We start from the raw sequence: 19,484 nt of genomic DNA on the forward strand, positions 1-19,484 counted from the left end.
GCGCTCAACACAGACAGCATCGTCAGAAGGAAAGTTGATAAAATAAATTACAAATGTTGTATTGTTCGATACATATGCGTACCGAACCGAAAGCACTGTATCGAACGGTTCAATATCGATACGAATATCATCTGTATCGAACGGTTCAATATCGATACGAATATCATCTGTATCGAACGGTTCAATATCGATACGAATATCATCTGTATCGAACGGTTCAATATCGATACGAATATCGTTGCTTGCTTGCTTGCTTACTTACTAGGGGTGCAACGATATTCGTATCGATATTGAACCGTTCGATACAGTGCTTTCGGTTCGGTACGCATATGTATCGAACAATACAAAATTTGTAATTTATTTTATCAACTTTCCTTCTGACGATGCTGTCTGTGTTGAGCGCTCAGTGAATCTGCGTTCGACTACTCCGCCTAGGCTCGACAGTGCAGCCTAGGCGGAGTAGTTGAACGCAGATTCACTGAGCGCCCAACACAGACAGCATCGTCAGAAGGAAGAGCGCAGGGCAAGCTAGCGAGACAGAAGTTAAGCTCTCCTTGTAACATGGACCTCCCCCACCCTCATTCAGATCTGGCGTTTGGAATTATTTTGGTTTTCATGTGACGTATGACCCTGAAGGTAAGCGAGTCATGGACTAAAGTAAAACAGTATGTTGGATGTGCCACGCAATGCTCAATTACATGGGTGGGAACTATTGTGTTAGCGCAGTTAGCTCGTTAACGTGTTGGCCGTCTAGCCCCATGCACAGGGCGATCGGCGGTAGCTCGTTAACAGAGATTTGCCGTGTTGTGGCGTTAAGGTCATTTCAACGAGATTAACCTGAAAGCACTAGTGGGAACACAACGAATATGACTGCACATTTACGCCGACATCATCCTAGTGCAAAGACAAGTGGAAGCAGAAAAAAAACAAGCAAGCATGCTACTAACTTTAGCCGAGTCATTTAGACAGCTGTTAGCACATGATTCTCCTTATGGGGACCTGATATGTTTAATATGCTGCTGAGAATATAGCCCAGAAGAAGCGGATAGTATAGCTTTTATTTTGGAAAGAGACATTTCTCTGTAATAAACTCTCTTTTCCAAAGATGAGTGATTCCTCAATCAGATACAGGGCTCGCAATATCGCTAGCCCGACGTCCCGGGGCTAGCGATTTTTTTTCCAGTCGGTTTACCAAAATCTATCTCTGCCCTGCCCGTCGGGCTATTGTAGGAAGGAAAAATATATGTCAATGCTTTTGCATTCTTTCAGAAATGTAGCTGGGTAATTATGTCATTGGCATCGGTGAGCCACTGTCAATATGTGACATATTGAAATCGCGTTTGAATTTGCGCTTGTTTTTTTGCTTTCACTTTGCAATCGCGCGAACTGTGTATAGAGAGCGACAGCGACTGTGAGTGATGATAATTTGTGCACCAATTCCTCTGACATCGTCTTATTAATTGTTAGCTTACTATGCAAACATGACAAGTGAAATCTCTCGCAGCAAGCTTAAACATGTGAGAGGTTGATCGCGCAGAGAATCGCTGAGCTTATGTGAGTGCGTGTGTAAAAGCAGCAGGATTTATATTTGACTACGATGACCTGGATGACTGAGAACCTTCACAGACAGATATATATTTTAGTTCTGCTGAGCCAAATAAGACAGGTCAGGATGAAGAAGTGACAGCCAAAGAAAAGCTTACCACAAAACGGAGAAGTTATGACAAATCAGACTATAAGGCAAAAAGAAAGTGCAGCTTTATGGTTTCATGGACAAAAGAATTTCTGTGGCTGCAATATGAGGAGCTAAATAACCAGGGCTGCACATAAGTGGTCCGCAGGTGCGCATTCGCTGTCAAAATAAAAAACACGCACAAGGGTTAGGGTTAAATTTAAAAACTGTACTTTTGAGTTAAAATATATATTTATAATTTTAATAAATGACAAATTAAAAAGGCATGAACATTTTTTTTGTATCGAAAAAATATCGAACCGTGACACCAAAGTATCGAACCGAACCGAGAATTTTGTGTATCGTTGCACCCCTAATACATACATACATACATACATACATACATGAAAATCTGAGGGCTTCTCCTCAGCCGTATTACAAAAGACTGAAGTTTAATAAACATGACCCAGGGTCTAGATCCCAGCTGTGGAGATGTGCTTGTATAAAAACTAAACAACATCAGCACAAGTTTACACAAAATATACGAGGGAAATGTTGGGACAAAGGTTCCGGTGGTGACACACCATCATTTTTCTTGTAGCCAACACGTACCTTTAGCTGGCTAGCATAGTGACCTAGCTTGATCTTGAGCAGAAAGCCGTCCTCTCCTCCCTGGACCTGGGCTTTCTTTTGGAGCTCGGCCACCAGATTATCCAACAGACGCTTGGCTTTGGTTTCCTCTGCTGGGTTATCCAACTCCACTGAGTCCCTGTGAACAGTACCATTGTTTTTAAACTGTTAATAGAATGCACAGCCTTCACCAACACCACTCACTGATCCTGGTCTGGTTTGTTATATAAACACACACAGAAACACACTGATTACAGTTAGTTTTTATTTATTTATTGAGTATCGTGTGTGTGACCCTATTTTATGTACATGACGTTGGTTAATATTGACGTTTTAAATGTGACATCTAAATAAAGTTGGGCAGGACTGGAAAGAGACTGGTGTAATTCTGCATACCAGAGTTGGCTTTCAATCCACTGGGCCAGGTAGTGCCGCACCTCAATGGGGAAGTGCTGGCCGTACAAGGCCTGCATCTGGTGCAAGGCATCACCCTGCAGCTGCTGGGCCTGGATCCACATTGCCATGGTTATCCTGTGAACCCAGGAAAACAGGAGGAAAAAAGGCCAGGTCAGCAGATTAGACAGAGTGAAAAGAACAGCAATTAGCAACTAGAAAAAGTTGCATTTCCTGCGAAAATGCAGTGTGAATGCTGTGTAGTGGAATCTGCTGAAAACAGCTGAAAAGCAGAATTATCTGCTGAAAAGAGGTGTAGAAGCAGAAGTGCTTGCTGAAGATGGCTGTATGTGAAAGGGTACACTGAAGAGTGTCAAGAAAGCAGATTACATGCAAGCAGGGAAGATGTGCAGCATCTGTCATATGTAGGACTCGAACCCTTGCTACCAGATCTCACGGCAGCTGCGCATCCGACTGCGCCAAACCAGTTCTGGTCTCAACCAAAGATATGATGAGAGAAAAAAAAAAGTGCACTGTGCAGAAGAAGCTAAATTGTGCTGAAAAGACGTGAAAATGCTGAATGTTCAGCAAAAAGATAAGGAGATAAGGAACCTGAAAATTGTGTTGAAAAGAGCAGAAGAGACTGAAAATTGTGCTTAAAAAAAAAAAAAAAAAAAAAAAAAGGAGGTGAAAAAAGCTAAAAATTGTTCTGAAGAGGTCAACCAGCAGAATTTTTTTGCTGAAAAGGAGGTAAAGAACCTGAAGTTTATACTGAGAACAGTTGAAGAAGCTGGAACTTTTGAAAATTTTGCTAAAAAGAGGTGAAAAAGCTGGAAAATGTGTGGGAAAAGAGTTTAAACAGTTGAAGTGTTAACTGATAATGTGGTCCCATTCAGCAAAATGGGCCAAAAAAATGGCATAAAAAGCTTAATATCTCAAAAAGTATAAAAGTTATGAGGACCAAAAGACATAGCAGGCATTAGCAGAAGGAGCAGAACAGTTTAAAGTTTGAATGGTGAAAATCGGCTGAAAACTGAGGGAGTAGTTAACCAGCAAAGGTCGGAGCAACTAGAATAAGGTAGAAGAATAAAGAACTAGAAAAAGTTGCACTTCCTGCGAAAACTGCTGTGTGAATGCCGTGTAGTGGAATCTGAAAACAGCAGAAGAAGGAGAACCTGCTGAAAAAACACTGTGTAGAAGCTGAAGTCTTTGCTGAAAATGGCTGTCTTTGAAAGGGTACACCAAGCAGCGTCAATAAAGCAGAGTACATGCAAGCAGGGAAGATGTGCACCAAATGTCACATGTAGGATTCAAACTTTTGCCACCAAATCTCACGGCGGCTGCTCAACCCATTGAGCCAAACCAGTTCTAGTCTCAAACAAAGATATGATGAGAGAAAAAATGTGCACTGTGCGGAAGAAGCTAAATGGTGCTTAGAAGAGGTGAAGAAGCAGAATGTTCAGCAAAAAAGAGATGAAGAACCTGAAAATTATACTGAAAAGAGAAGAAGAGGCTGAGATTTATGCTGAAAAGAGGTGAAGTTGTTGAACTTTATGCTGAATAGAGGTGAAGAAGCTGAAAAGAGAAGAAGTGACTAAAATTTGTGCTGAAAAGAGTTGAACATCTAAACTTTCGGCTGTAAAGACCTGTCCTAAAGAGCAAACTTCTTCTGAAAAGAGGTAAAGAAGCTGACGTTTGTGCTGAAATTAGCTGAATAATCTGGAATTTGTGCTGAAAAGAGGTGAAAACACTGAAAATTATGCTGAAAAGTGGTGAAGAAGCTGACATTCTCGTTGAAAAGATCTAAAAAGGTTGAACTATTAACTGAAAAAAATGTTGCCATAAGCGGGATTTGAACCCCGGCCTCCCACTCTGAGAACAGCTGCTCATCTCACTGAGCTAAAACATGGCTCAGCCCGGGAAGCAAAACTGGTGATCACGGCATTCACACAATAATGACAGAAGAGGACCGGGCGAGCAACACTATGCAAACAATATCAGCTGATGCCATATGACAGATACGTTACTGATTTTCACACAATGAAATGCAAAAAATATATCCTACAAATAATATGAGTTAAGTCCATAAGTTGGATAATAATACATTCCATGTTATTTTGCCTCTGTACACTGTAGCAGTGGACTTTAAATCAAACAATTATGACATGACTCAAGTGCAGACTGAAAGACTGCACTTGAGTCACTCAAGGGGGTTTGACAAAAGTATTTTTATAAGAGTTCCAACTTCCAGAGGATAAAAAGTAAAACGCTTTGACAAACAAGCACGCTAATACTGAAGATGAGGTTCATTACTTGGGTGAACAAGCAGTCAGTGACTACCCTAAGACCCATGGACATCAAGTGCTTAGTCTCTGAGATGCTCTGTCAGGCCTGCAGCCACTTCCAGTCTGTGCTTGTCTGTAGGTCTCTCTGCCCTCACTTTGGACCACAGTAACTGAAAAGTATGCTCTACTGGGTTGAGATCAGGTGGCTGACTTGGCCATGGGAGAATATCACATTTCTTAGACACTCTTACGTTGCTGTTGTGGTATGCTTTGCTATGCTTATCCATTTGCATTATACAACTAATCTAGTAGCATCCACCCTTCCTGTTCTTGAGTGTAACCAGAGGTTTGCACCTTGTTGTAAATGTTCTGTATTCACATTCATGCCAGTGTCTAGACCTGGGTGATAAAACCAAATAATTATTCAGAAAACATGGTCAATATATATAGTCAATAGAGCCCATCCCATCCCTGTTTTGACAGACAACATGAAAGCCCAACGACAATAGTGCTGCACAAATCATTCATGTGTTTGAAGTAGAATTGGAGCCCTGTGAGAGTGGAGGAGGAGCAACCGGCAGCTAATGTTCCTAATGTTTGGGCTGCTACACAGTGGTATGTTAGGACTGAAGTTTGTTTCCCCAAAGCCAGGTAACGCTGTTATAAGATAAGAATCGCAAACATCGGCTTTATGCAGCTGATCAAAGTAACTGACCTGCGTAGCTCTGTGATCATTAACATTTCTCTCACTGGGCTTTTCCCACACACATGGAGGCTAGAGACGCTGCTGAACAGCTGTTTTCACTACAACATTGGATCCATATGAGAGTCTCACTGCCCACGTCATTAACCACACTTTATGTTCTCTCTGTTCCCCTTGGAGAATAACTGGAGTGTCTATTTTGTTTATGTTTAAAGAGTTATTGATCTTCTACTGAGGAGACAAAATATGTTCTTTTTCCTCCTTTATCTATTTGTGGAATTGTTCCCCAGCAACTTCGAACTAGCTGTTTTTACACTAAAACAATACACTATCAGGTTTTTTGTTTTAATAGCTACTTTATTTTATTGGAACAGACCAAAATACTCTGTTTTCCGGTTCATTGGTGTTCTTCTGAAACACATGAAACTTTTGCCTAATCACAATAAATAATTTTGTTTATTATATATACACCGCTGTTATTTATTTAAAATACAGTAGTACAACATTACAGTTGATTTATGTATGTTCATGTTCAACCTCTGACAGAAAATAAATAATGTTTAAACCAAAATTAATCTTAGATCTTCCCATCTCAGGAGTAAAAAGGGACCTTTAAGTGTGACAGAAATGATGATTTTTTTTTTTATGTGTATAAAAAAAAAAAAAAAAAAAAAAAAAAACTTGATGATTTTCCACCCAGGCCTTCCAGGCCATTCGCTGAGGTGCCAAATGCATTTATTATTTTTAAGAATTTACCAGATCGCTGATTTGGCCACTCTTAAAGTTTTATCTGTTCTTCATTCTCCCTAATGATGGGCTCCTTCACTTGCACTGACAACTGTTTGGACTTCATATTGAAAGTACCAATGTAAAGATACTAAAAGCAGGTTCAAAAGTGCATTCAACTCCAGATATGGGTTACCTTAATATAGCGACCAAATGAAGGTGTTGTGTCAAAAAGTGATCTACTGCCAAAAACTGATTCCCGGTAAGTGACTGCCCATATTTAAACTGCTAAAAATATTTTGTTGGCCTACAACATATGAAATATGTGTCAAATGTATCCCTCTTGAATGATATGAAGTAGGCACAATCAGTTTTTGGCAGACTGGCTTTTATACATCCTTTATTTACTCAGTTAAAAAAGATAAAAGTCTCATTGACATTAAAAATGACTTTTTCCAAGATTGGTCTGTCAGAAATTGCAACAAATATAACAATACTTCTCTAAAGATATTTTAGGTGGCCAAATGTATAATATGGGTGAAATAATACATAAAAACACTTGAAGAACAGGTAATTTTTTTCAATTTTATATATAACTGCTTTGTAAATCCTGTTCACTTAAGTCTACTTACCAACATAAGTAAAGACATCACACATGGAAAAAAAACGTTGGAAATCAGTTTTTGGCACAACAAAGGAACAGGCCTTATCTGACCATGAAACTGCTAATCAGACAGTTTTTATGAGCTTTGCAGATGAGCTGTTAACAACTCTGGGGCATGCATTCCCGAAAAATAAGTAAAAACTACGATTCCAATTTTCCTCAAAGAAAATGACATTAAAAAACAAAAACCTCTTTGATGTAAACAATATGAGCTCACACCCCCAAATCAGTCTGACTGGAACTTTCTAAGAAACATAATATGACTAATTTATCACTGAGGCATTGCCTTGTATTACCAACCAATGTGACGTGGACGACACGCTAATGAACCAAAGCGTGTGTTTAAAAAATAAAAACAAGAGTCAAACTGAGCGGAGAACAGCGGTGGTATCGACAGAGCCATATGTTTATATCCTTGGCACTTGACTAGCGAGCGGAACAGGGAAGTTTAACAGATAGCTTAGCTTGCTAACTTAAGTGTACATTCAAAGCGGCTCGCTGAAGCTTGAAACCGTAAATATGGCGCGAGTGTTGCTGAACAGATGCGACTATAGTGAATGAAAAGGTGTTGAGTTTACGTTGGCTTCGTTATTTCGGTGTGGCCAACGCTCTATTACTTTAGCTAGCTAGAAAAGGTAAGCTACTAGCTAGCAAAGTAGGGAAGCTTGCAGCTCCACCAAAACTTCGCTCTCATGCGCTACAAGTAGTTAACTGCTCCGACTATAACTCACCTTTTACAAGACTGCAGCACTCCTTACCGCAGCACCATTTACAACAGCGGACAACACACACTGAAAACTTTTCAACCGTACGCAGGTTGGCTGACATACATGTCACATCGCCAAATTACGTTACTTTATCACCTTCTGCTTTCTGGTAAAGCAGCAGTTGTTGACCCGTATAATAAACGAATACGCATTTAAAACAACTTCCGGTGTCGTATTTCAAAATAAGAAAGTCCATAGTAATAAGTCTAATAAAAATTTCAGGTTTCATTGTATTTCCTGCTGTAGTTTATCATTAAGTAAACAATTCATTTTCAGCCTAAATACAGCTACAACATTCATCATTTCCGGTTGTATTTACGCTAACTTCAAACATATTTGCCAACTCCTGCCATTTCCAAGAACAGTCCCACCTGCATCCCGCACGCGGTTAGGTACAAACACGGCTGCGCGAGCCTTAAAAATGGTTTTAAGGATTAAATCTGTAAACGGAAAAGAGGAAGGCGGCACTTTGGGGCAGTGGCGTGAATGTGCGTTAATATTCACCTTTATTTATTTCACCTACAATTTAAGGTGAGCTAATTGTACATAAATACCTCTTATAAGAAAGCTGCAGTTAGTCTATTAGTTCCATTACCGAGACTGGGACATGATATACAGAACATAAACAATCCTTGTTAGCCAGTAAGCTGAGGCACCTGGTTACGTGTATAAATGTTCAAAAGAAATGTTTTCCACTGCTGCTCGGGCTTTTGTGTGGCCATGTAGAGTCTGAAATTATTACCTTTCATGCTGTTATTTGATTAATGGCAGATTATGTAAATACATAATTGTGATGTTTATTTTTACTCCGTGACCTTTAGTACTGAACGTGCTCTTCCTGGCATCATTTTGACATGTAAAAATAAGTGTGTTTGACCACTTATGTCTTTGCTGTAACGATGCTTCTTGGCATTAAATCTTACACTGTTGGAAAGCCTGTTTATTTTATTAACAGGGACACATTTGTGGGTTGGTCCCATAAAAAATTGCCAGCTCTTCTCTGCCAGTACAAAACAGCTAATTTTTGGCTCATGTTTTGAGCTTCTAGTACCTCATGGGCGGACAATCAGGTGCCTGACTGTCAGGCTCTATGAGCATGGACCCTGCTACAGCGGTCAGGTGGTGTCTGCCACGTTTGACTGATGTGGATAGGGCGAATGCCACAGGGCAACTTCAATATTTTCTTCCAACAAATAAGTTGCTGCATTATTTGGAGTGAGCCCTAGTACCATCTACAAATTAAAGGTCAAGTTCCAATGGGAGATGTCAGGGACAGGCCGTGACGTTTGCGTCCCAAGAAGATAATTTCCTCCCTGTGTCAGTACTTGGGACCTGTAGGCAGTCTTCTACAGATTTGCAGTCAAGGATTGCAGGACAATATGGCCCACAGTCAGACAATCCAGAACAGACTACACGGAGCCAATCTTTGGCCTCACAGGGCTGCCAGGAGGCCTGCCATGACTGCCCTTCCTAGTCAGGCCTGTTTGCACTGGTGTCAGCAACATGTCACTGGAAGCTGAAAAAGTGGAGGGATGTTATGTTCAGCACTGAGTCCAGATTCTGCCTACAGCAGTTGGATCACAGGGTCAAGGAGTACAGATGTAGAGACCGCTATGCTGAGCGCTGCATGGACATTTGTGGGACCAGTTTGTTTGTGCTGTTTGTGCCAGAGCGACCAACACAACCACGTTGGCTGAGTCGAGACAAATAATGGATGAAGAATGGGATGATTAAAGGCTGACCAGCCTGCACTCAAAACAGTCAACTAAGGCACGTGTTTGGATATAAAAACGATTGTTTAACATTCTTTCTCATTGCTTGTATTTGAATGAAAGAAATTAAGATCAGCTATATCTCTGTGTTCACCCAATGAGAAGCAAGTACTTCCAAACAATGACTCTTTTATTGCGAACTATTGCGCACTCTCCACACAACAGCGGAAGGTCAAATCAAAGCAAGCAGGAACAAACATTCAAGGTTGTTAAGCTAACAAATCTTTAGAGATACTCAGAACTACTCTTTTTTTGCATCCCTAATATCCAGGTGTGGAGGTATGTAAGGACGACGCAAGAGCTCGTCACATTTCTCTCCAACTTTATTCTCAGCTTACTAAACTGATTTCACAAGGAGGCAAAACATCCCTTAGAACCCAGAAACATCATTCTTCCCATTTCCCTTCTCACTGGCTGTGAGTGGAGTCCCCTGGTGGTCCGCCACACAGATTAAGCAATACATGTGTGTAAATATAGACCAGAATGTATTTATTTCTGTAGGAGTGATGAGTAAATCTAGTTATTAAACTTTAATAAGTTTATTCTTAACAAAGCTGTCTCAACCCTGTGCTGTGCTTTTGTTTTCTAGAATACTTCAGGTACATTTTGCTGTCTCAAAGTGAGCGTGCAGAGAGGGTCTGACTATGTGTGGAAATCTGCCTATTGTTAGCCAGGCTACTGTTAGCCTCTGTGCTATAACTAAGCTAGACTATTACACTCCCCATGAGTGTTATATTCTAAATTCATTTAGCAGATGTCACCTGAGAGACGGCTTATTTCATCATTTCAGAAGGTGGAGCAAACTGCAGTTCTCAGAAAGCAAAGAGTCCTGTAATTCCTGTCTAACTTATCTGCCACACCAGGGCTCTAGACTAACCTTTTGCTGTGGTTGCACTGGTGCGTCTTTCTTTTTTTCTGAGACGCACCAGCACCAGTTAGGCGCACCCAAATTTTTCAACCACATTGCTTAAAACCACAGTTTTACAATGTGCACTTTTTTGGGGGGAAATTGCTGTCCATACAGACACTATTAATTTGTAAATGATTAACTAACAATCTTGTCAACACAAAGTTCTTTATTTGGAGCACATTTCTACAAGAAAGATAAGTTACTGAAAAAGTGCTTGTGCTTAAAGTCCTTTGGCACTCTTTGGCAATATTGTAGACAATGTTAAACTTAATCATCACATCGGCCTCTGACGACCTGTTTGCTGCTGCCTGCTGCTGAAAGGCAGTGTTAGAGAGGACACTTGGGCAGTGCATTTGTCGCAGCATATAATGTGTTTTCTGGATACACTGTGCTTTTTCAACGCTCAGAGATTGATGACTCCGTGTCAGAGCTGGCTATGAACTTCAGACGGATCAGGCCTTAACAAAAAGTTATCAGTAGTTCTTTTCATCTTTACTATTACCCACAGCTACATCCACTTCTGCTGGGCCTAGGCTGCTCACTAGGGCTGGGTATCGTTACTGATTTCTATAATCCATTTGATTCCAATTCACGAGGTCCCGATTCGATTTGATTTAGCCTCAGACAGTCAGAAATATTATAGTTCTGATCATTTATCAGTACTGACACTGTGAGGCTTCATCAGAGGTGTGAGCATCACAGCACATGCCTTTGTGTGAAAGTAACTGAGGATAAAACAGAAAAACATGAAGGAGATTTTCCAGTCCTGGCTTTTTATAGCAGGTAACCTTAAAAATATTCTGCAAGTTTGCATAATTTTAAAAAGTTTAAATTTCATCAGTATTGAACGGCAGAAATTAGGATTTCTTGTCCGAGGTCATTTAAGTAAAGTTTAAAAAAAAAGACAGCGGCCGACAGCGCTGTAAACAACGGTAGACTGACGGGTAATAAGCGAATGATTAAAGCAGAAAACAGAGATTGGAGATGAGAAACTGTTCTTGAAGTACAGAGAGAGAGAGCTGTGCATGAAGTGTGATTTTTATCGTGCTGGAAGTAAAGCAGCGAAAGTCAGAGGGAGTTCATGACGATGTTTATCAAATGTGAAGCGTAGTTTGGATCTTCTTTTGCTGCTGGTTCAGTGAGTTTTGGTTGGAGAGAGATAAAAACTGCACTATAAGAAATGTGCATAAAAATTACAGTTAATAACTGTAAAATGGCAACGGTAAATTACCATTAAATCAAAAAGAGTAAGTGATTGTAATATGTACATTACATTTCTGTAAATTGAAAAACGGTGATTTGCTTTTATTTTTACACTGCTAATATGTTGAAAATATATTAATGTACTGTAATATGGCACATTGTCTTTGAAAACAACAGGAAAAATCTGTAACATTATTTACAATTAATCACCCTACAATTTACATAATAACTCTGTATGAATGACAGTCTTTCTTGCTTTTTTCATTTGAATTTACGATTTACAACTGTATATTAATTACCTAAAACATACAGTACTTTTAATTTTAACAAAATGTCAAAACATTGTTAGAATTATTGTGAAAATTACGGTGAAATTGTTTTAATATTAACAAGCTCAGGCTGTTTGATAAAACAGTATATGTTAACAGTACATACAAACAATTACTAATAATAAAAAAAATGTATATTTCTTCAAGTTCTAGACTCTCACCAAGTATAACACAGCTATTTACAATGAAAAAAAGCATTTTGTGATATAGGGAGGTTTAAATCATGGATTTACCACTGTTCAGTCCGTGTTCAATCTGTTTGAGTGTGATACCACCTGCTAAAATTACAATTAATTGATCAAAATGAAATACAAAAAACAATGTATTAATGTTCATAAATTGGTGTAGTTTGCAAGGTCAAGAGCAGTCAACGAATGTATTATAAAAGCTTTAACAATCAGTTTTCCTTAAAGTCCATGCACGTTTGGGAGACAATGCATCACGTGTCTAAACCGTCACATATGTATATATATATATATATATATATATATATATATATATAAATTAATTTTTTCATGTCCTGAGAAGAATAAAAGCACTTAAGAAAAAAATCTTGACCAAGGATTTCATAATTCATGCATTAGAGGGTTAAAAAAAGCACTTGGGACAATTGTGACAGCTTTTGTTATAACATCATCCATCCATCCATCCATCCATCTTCACCCGCTTTATCCGAGGCCGGGTCGCGGGGGCAGCAGCCTAAGCAAAGAGGCCCAGACCTCCCTCTCCCCAGCCACCTCCTCCAGCTTATCCGGGGAAACACCAAGGCGTTCCCAGGCCAGCCGAGAGATATAATCTCTCCAGCGTGTCCTGGGTCTGCCCCGGGGCCTCCTCCCGGTGGGACATGCCTGGAACACCTCACCCACGAGGCGCCCAGGGGGCATCCTTGTCAGATGCCCGAACCACCTCAACTGGCTCCTTTCGATGTGGAGCAGCAGCGGCTCTACTCTGAGCCCCTCCCGGATGGCCGAACTTCTCACCCTATCTCTAAGGGAGAGGCCAGCCACCCTTCGGAGGAAGCTCATTTCTGCCGCTTGTATCCGCGATCTCGTTCTTTCGGTCACTGCCCACAGCTCGTGGCCATAGGTGAGGGTAGGGACGTTGATCGACCGGTAAATTGAGAGCTTCGCTTTTACACTCAGCTCCCTCTTCACCACGACGGACCGGTGCAGCGTCCGCATTACTGCAGCTGCAGCCCCAATCCGTCTGTCGATCTCCGGCTCCCTTCTCCCATCACTCGCGAACAAGACCCCGAGATACTTGAACTCCTCCACTTGGGGCAGGAACTCATCCCCGACCCGGAGTGGGCACTCCACCCTTTTCTGGCTGAGAACCATGGCCTCAGATTTGGAGGTGCTGATCCTCATTCCCGCTGCTTCACACTCGGCTGCGAACCGTTCCAGAGCGAGCTGGAGGCCCTCACCCGATGAAGCCAACAGAACCACATCATCCGCAAAAATCAGAGAAGAGATTCTGAGGCCACCGAAATGAAAGCCCTCCGCCACTTGGCTGCGCCTAGAAATCCTGTCCATAAAAATTATGAACAGAACCGGAGACAAAGGGCAGCCCTGGCGGAGCCCATCACCCACCGGGAACGAGTCCGACTTATTGCCGGCAATGCGAACCAAGCTCTTGCAACAGTTGTATAGGGATCGAATGGCCCGTAGCAATGGGCCAGACACCCCATACTCCCGCAACACCTCCCACAGGACACCCCGAGGGACACGGTCGAATGCCTTCTCCAAGTCCACAAAACACATGTAGACTGGTTGGGCAAACTCCCATGCACCCTCAAGTATCCTCGAGAGGATAAAGAGCTGGTCCAGTGTTCCGTGACCAGGACGAAAACCGCATTGTTCCTCCTGTATCCGAGGTTCGACTAGCGGACGAACTCTCCTTTCCAGCACCCTGGCATAGACTTTCCCAGGGAGGCTGAGGAGTGTGATCCCCCTGTAGTTGGAACACACCCTCCAGTCCCCCTTCTTAAAGATGGGGACCACCACCCCGGTCTGCCAGTCCACAGGTACTGCCCCTGATCTCCACGCAACATTGCAGAGGCGTGTCAACCAGGACAGCCCTACAACGTCCAGAGCCTTCAGGAACTCGGGGCGGACCTCATCAACACCAGGGGCTCTGCCACCAAGGAGTTGTTTAACTGCCTCAGTGACCTCACCCCCGGAAATTGGCGGGTCATTCCCCTCATCCCCAGACTCTGCTTCCTCCTCGGAAGACGTGTCAGTGGGATTAAGGAGGTCCTCGAAGTATTCCTTCCACCGCCTGACAATTTTCTCAGTCGACGTCAGCAGCGCTCCGCCAGCACTATACACAGTGCAGGTAGAGCACCGCTTTCCCCTCCTGAGACGTCTGACGGTTTGCCAGAATCTCTTCAAGGCATTCTGAAAGTCTTTTTCCATGGCCTCTCTGAACTCCTCCCACACCCGAGTTTTTGCTTCAGCCACTGCCCGAGCCGCATTCCGCTTGGCCTGTCGATACCTGTCGGCTGCCTCCGGAGTCCCACAGGCTAACCAAGCCCGATAGGACTCTTTCTTCAGCCTGGTGGCTCCCTTCACCTCTGGTGTCTACCATTTGGTTTGGGGATTACCACCACGGCAGGCACCAACCACCTTGCGGCCGCAGCTCAATGCAACAGCTTCGGCAATGGAGCATTGAAGTCTCCCAGCGGTGACCAAGAATGCGGTGACCAAGAAAGACTGCAAAGATGCACTTAAAGAAATGCGAAAGCACAAAAAGGAAGCTAAAGAGCTCCTCAAACACAAAGTGAAACTGGCCAAACAGCAGTTGAAAGACAAATTTAAAGATGCCGAGGAGCAGCTCAACATAACCTTGAAAGAACTGAAGGCAAAAGAAAAGCAAGCCGAGGACAGGAGGGGATTCTGGAGCAGACTGCTGAGAAAGAACTGACCCAGCAGCATCCAGTTTGAGGACATCAATAGTTTCTTCCTCCTCTCTCCACCTTTCTTTCACCCCATCCTTCTTCTTGGGACGTTTGTTTGTTTTTTAAAAACTCTAATCTAAATACATGTACTGAAATACACAAATAAAATTGCCATAACTTGACCTCATGTTGCCTGCTTCTTTTCTTGTGTGTCTGTGGATGTAAAACAGTAACACACCTCCTGCTCTGTGTCTTTAATTGTAAATAAATGCAATATGTTTTCATTTTAAAATGCAGTGCAAAAAACTTCTGCTCTGAATCTATTTTTTTAGCAAAAAGCTTTTTTTTGCCTGTTGTGGAAGTTTTCCATTCAAATAAACCCTGCAGATGAGCGGTGAGCGGTAGCTAACATTCTTTAATCAAACACACAAAGAACAGACAACCAAGCTTGATGAAGTCCCTGCATGACCGCGGGACAGACGGTCAGCAGAGTCTCCCTGAGCCCAGCATGGCTCTCAGTTAAATACCTTCTCCAGGAACAAAAGGCAGTACACAGCTGTTTCACACCTTAAGGTTCACACTCCCTTGCTACCTCCCAGAGTCCTCGAAGACACAAAAAACTCTTCCTGTGGAGTTGTCTGCTTCCCCCAACTTCCTTACTAGACCCCCACCATTTGTCTTACTGTATGAGTGTGAGACATGTTAAAATCCAGTGGCACCAAGGTATCATACAATAAAATAATGTGATTAATACATAAGTAAAAGAAATTCCTATACATGCCCCTTCCTGATTTCTTATGTTTTAACATGTTTGTTACACTTACATGTTTCCAATTTCAAATGTTAACACAGATGTTCAGAATAAATACAGATTGTAGTTTTTTAAATGATGATTTCATTTAGTTTGGGGAAACAGCTCTCCAACTTTACCTCATGTAGAAAAAAGTCATTTCCTTCTAAACCTAATAAGTGGTTTTGTCATCTAGCAAGAACTGCAATCGAGCATTTGCAATAACTGGTGATGAGTGTTTCACAGCGCTGTGGAGGAAATTTGGTCCTCTCTTCTTTGCAGAATTGTTTTCATTCGGCCACTTTGGAGGGTTTTCCAGCATAGGCTGAGTTTTTTAAGGTCATGCTAAACCATCTCAATCTGATTGCAGTCTGCACTTTGACCAGGTCAAAACCTCCATGTTGTTTTTTGAGCCATTCAGAGATGATCTTGCTGCTGTGTTTTGCATTATTGTCCTGGTGCACTTGAGCTTCAGGGCACATTAAATGAGACAAGTGAGGCCTTCAGGTTTTTCACATTTTCTGGATTAAGGCCCTCATTGTGGATCGATTCCCAAAGCGCTTGAAATGCCTTTGTAACCCTTTCCAGACTGATAGAGTTCAGTGTTTCTTAGCTGTTTCTTTAGATGTCCACGATGTTGCTTTCTGAGATCTTTTAGTCAACTTCACTTTTTTTTGCCTGTCCCATTTGGTTCTTTAGCCGTCAGAATTGTTGTCTGAAGACCAACAAGGAGACCCAATGGATTTACTTTCCCAAATGGATCATCGTGGCATTGCCGTATTGGTCCATTTGATCGACCTTTGTTGTTATTATTTATTTTATTTTATTTTCAGGTTTTACAGACGGGACAGACATGACTGAGGAATAGGAAAGGGAGAAAGAACGATGAAGGAGAGGAGCAAAGAGCAAAGAAAAAGTGAAGAACAATATTCACCTTATGTTTAATTTCTACCTTCATTAAAGAGACTCAGAGAAATTTTGAGGTTAGATAAATAACTTGTAACCAGGTACATATCTGAAAATTTCCTTTGTGTAATGTATTTTCTTATTTTTGTTGCATGAAGAATCTGTGTATGTGGACACTCACTATTTGCCCTCTTTTTCAGGTCCTCACGTGTGTCCTTTACAAGCAGAGACTCACTGATAGACGACTCTGTTACCAGTTCTAGGGCTGACGCACCCACCCACGTCCCCACCCCTGGTGTATCCTTTATAGGTATGCAAGTTTCTAAATGAAATAAATCACATTGACCTTAAAAATGTGGTTAATCTTAACCAAAGTCCTCAGTTATGGGAAAATGAACTGGAAATGCAAGTTGTGCAACTTCACAACCACAAAAAGATTAGACCTGCTGAAACACGTCATGCTAATACATGGGCATTTTGGTCGAGTCCACTCCATACCCTGCCTTCATGCAGATTGCCCTTGCACTGTCAAGACATGGGGTGCATTAAGGACACATTTGTCAAGGCATCATTCACAGTCATCCCAGCCAGGCAACATCCGTTCATTCACGTGCATTGTCTAATTCATGCTCTTTTGACAGTGAGAGGTAGTTTTTTGAACATCTTGGTGGCCATCTAAAAAAGTTTGAAACTGTGCCATGTGTTTTTGAGGATTGTGATTATAAGGTTAACAAATATACAACATTCCACAGCCACAAGAGTAGAAAACACAACCCACATTCCTTGGAAGATTTCAAGACTAATGTTCTTCATCAATACCAAAAGAACCCGGACGAAGAATGTGACATTGTTGACGATGACAATGAATGTGGCTCAATCCTTGAGGAGGATGAGGACTTAAACAAAATTATTACTAAGAAAGTGGGGCTACTCCTCCTGAAAATAGAGAGCATTTTCAATGTCTCCAATTCACGCATTGACGAACTAGTAGAGGAACTTCATTTCCTTACAGCATCTGCATCTGGTCCCGTCATTAAAGAAATAATTCTGAGCACTTTGAGAAAACATGGCTGTACATTGGAAGACTCAGTGATTTCAGAACGGGTCAAAGACCTTTGCCGGCTAAGCCCTGTCTGTGCTGCTTTAAGAGTGGAAGGGCCTTTAAGCAGTCAGTTCAGGAGAGAGCAATTTAGAAAGGAGCATCTCTCATTGACGGAACCTGTTGAGTACATACTTGATAGTACAGATAATAAAACATTTCAGTATTGTTACACCCCGGCCTAGGCAACCGGCGTGCAACACAGAAAAAATAAAAATAAGGGAAAAAAAACAAAACAAAAAAAAACTACTACGGGTCTCCACAAAAAATCCCAAAACGAAAGTATCGAAACTATTTACATCAAAGCAAAATAAGACATTTATTTACATCAAAACACCAAACTATTTACAACCGGGGGGGAAGATCGCGAACATGACAAACTGAAACACAGGGCTTAAATACATAGAGGGAGCAATCAGGGAATGGACAACAGGAGGGAAACACAGCTGGGGCAAATCAGAACTGACGAGACAAGGAAGCGTAAACTGAACACACTGAGATAAGACAGACTTTCAAAGTAAAGCAGGAACCACAACCGTCACGCCTAAAACAAAACACTGACAACACCGAATCGTAACAGTATATACCAATCCTCCCATTATTATCTCAACTTGTGGACAACAGAGACATTCAAAACACAATATTACAAAACAAAAGGCCATCTGATGTCTTTTCGGAATACAAATCATTTAATGATGGATCTTTGCTAAGAGAAAACAGCTTTTTATGTGAAGACGAACTTAAACTCCCACTCTTTATATAGATGACTTTGAGATATGCAACCCTCTGGGAACATCCCGCAAGAAGCATAAAGTCACAGCTGTGTATTGGGTGTTTGCAGACAAACCTGCCACATTGAGATCTACACTGACTTCCATTTACTTACCCATTTTATGCAAGGCAAATGATGTCAACCAGTTTGGCTATGCAAAAGTTTTGGACCCACTGCTCAAAGATTTGAAGTCCTTTGAAGATAATGGTATTTTTGTTTCAAGTCTGGGCAAAGTGGTCAAGGGCACTGTACTTGCTGTAGTTGCTGACAATCTTGGCGCTCACTCAATAGGCGGGTTTGATGAAAGCTTTTCAGCTTCACATTTCTGTCGCTTTTGCATTGGCGAAAGGTCACAGATCCAGGAGCATGAAGTAGGAGAAGGACTGTTTCCTCTACGGACTAAGTCCAACTATGCCATCCATGTCAAAGCAGCACTGTCTGATCCTGCAGAAGCTCACCACTGTGGAGTTAAAAGACAGTGTCCAATTTCAGACAGACTCAGTCACTTTCATGCTACATCAGGTTATCCCCCAGATGCTTTGCATGATTTGCTTGAAGGGATTGTACCTGTTGAAATTTCACTCTGTCTTGATGTGTTAATCAGGAAGAAATACATATCTCTTGAGCAGCTCAACCGTTCCATCCGTTGCTTTCCTTACAAATGGAGTGACAAAACAAACTGTCCACAACCCATTGCCCCAAATTTCACAGCACAAAAAGTGTAGGAGGTAATGCACACGAAAACTGGTGTTTGTTGAGAATGATACCACTCATGATTGGTGACAAAGTACCAGAAGATGAGCCTGCTTGGGAGGTTTTGATGACCCTGAAAGATGTTGCTGAGCTTGTCATGGCTCCTCTCCACACATCACACAATAGGATACATGCAAAGTAAGATCTCAGAACACGGTTACAGATATTTAGAAGTGTTCCCAGAGGAGAAACTGAGACCAAAACATCACTTTCT

The 19,484-nt window shown here is 41.6% G+C and overlaps 1 protein-coding gene across 1 annotated transcript in view; it reads right to left on the reverse strand.

Annotated features, from left to right (window-relative positions):
* Positions 1-7,988, reverse strand: part of LOC120718020 (signal transducer and activator of transcription 5B-like) — a 42,540-nt gene extending 34,552 nt beyond the window's left edge. Inside the window, exons 1-3 of the mRNA XM_040006325.1 lie at positions 7,805-7,988; positions 2,699-2,833; positions 2,285-2,441 (exon numbers count right to left, since the gene is read on the reverse strand). Of these exons, the coding sequence (XP_039862259.1) occupies positions 2,285-2,441; positions 2,699-2,826 (285 nt within the window). The 5' untranslated portion in view covers positions 2,827-2,833; positions 7,805-7,988. The remainder of the gene's footprint in view (positions 1-2,284; positions 2,442-2,698; positions 2,834-7,804) is intronic.
* Between the last annotated feature and the right edge of the window lie 11,496 nt (positions 7,989-19,484).

The sequence above is a fragment of the Simochromis diagramma genome, unplaced genomic scaffold (genome assembly GCF_900408965.1).
Source record: "Simochromis diagramma unplaced genomic scaffold, fSimDia1.1 OVJJ01000024.1, whole genome shotgun sequence".
In the NCBI taxonomy this organism is placed as follows: Eukaryota; Metazoa; Chordata; class Actinopteri; order Cichliformes; family Cichlidae; genus Simochromis; species Simochromis diagramma.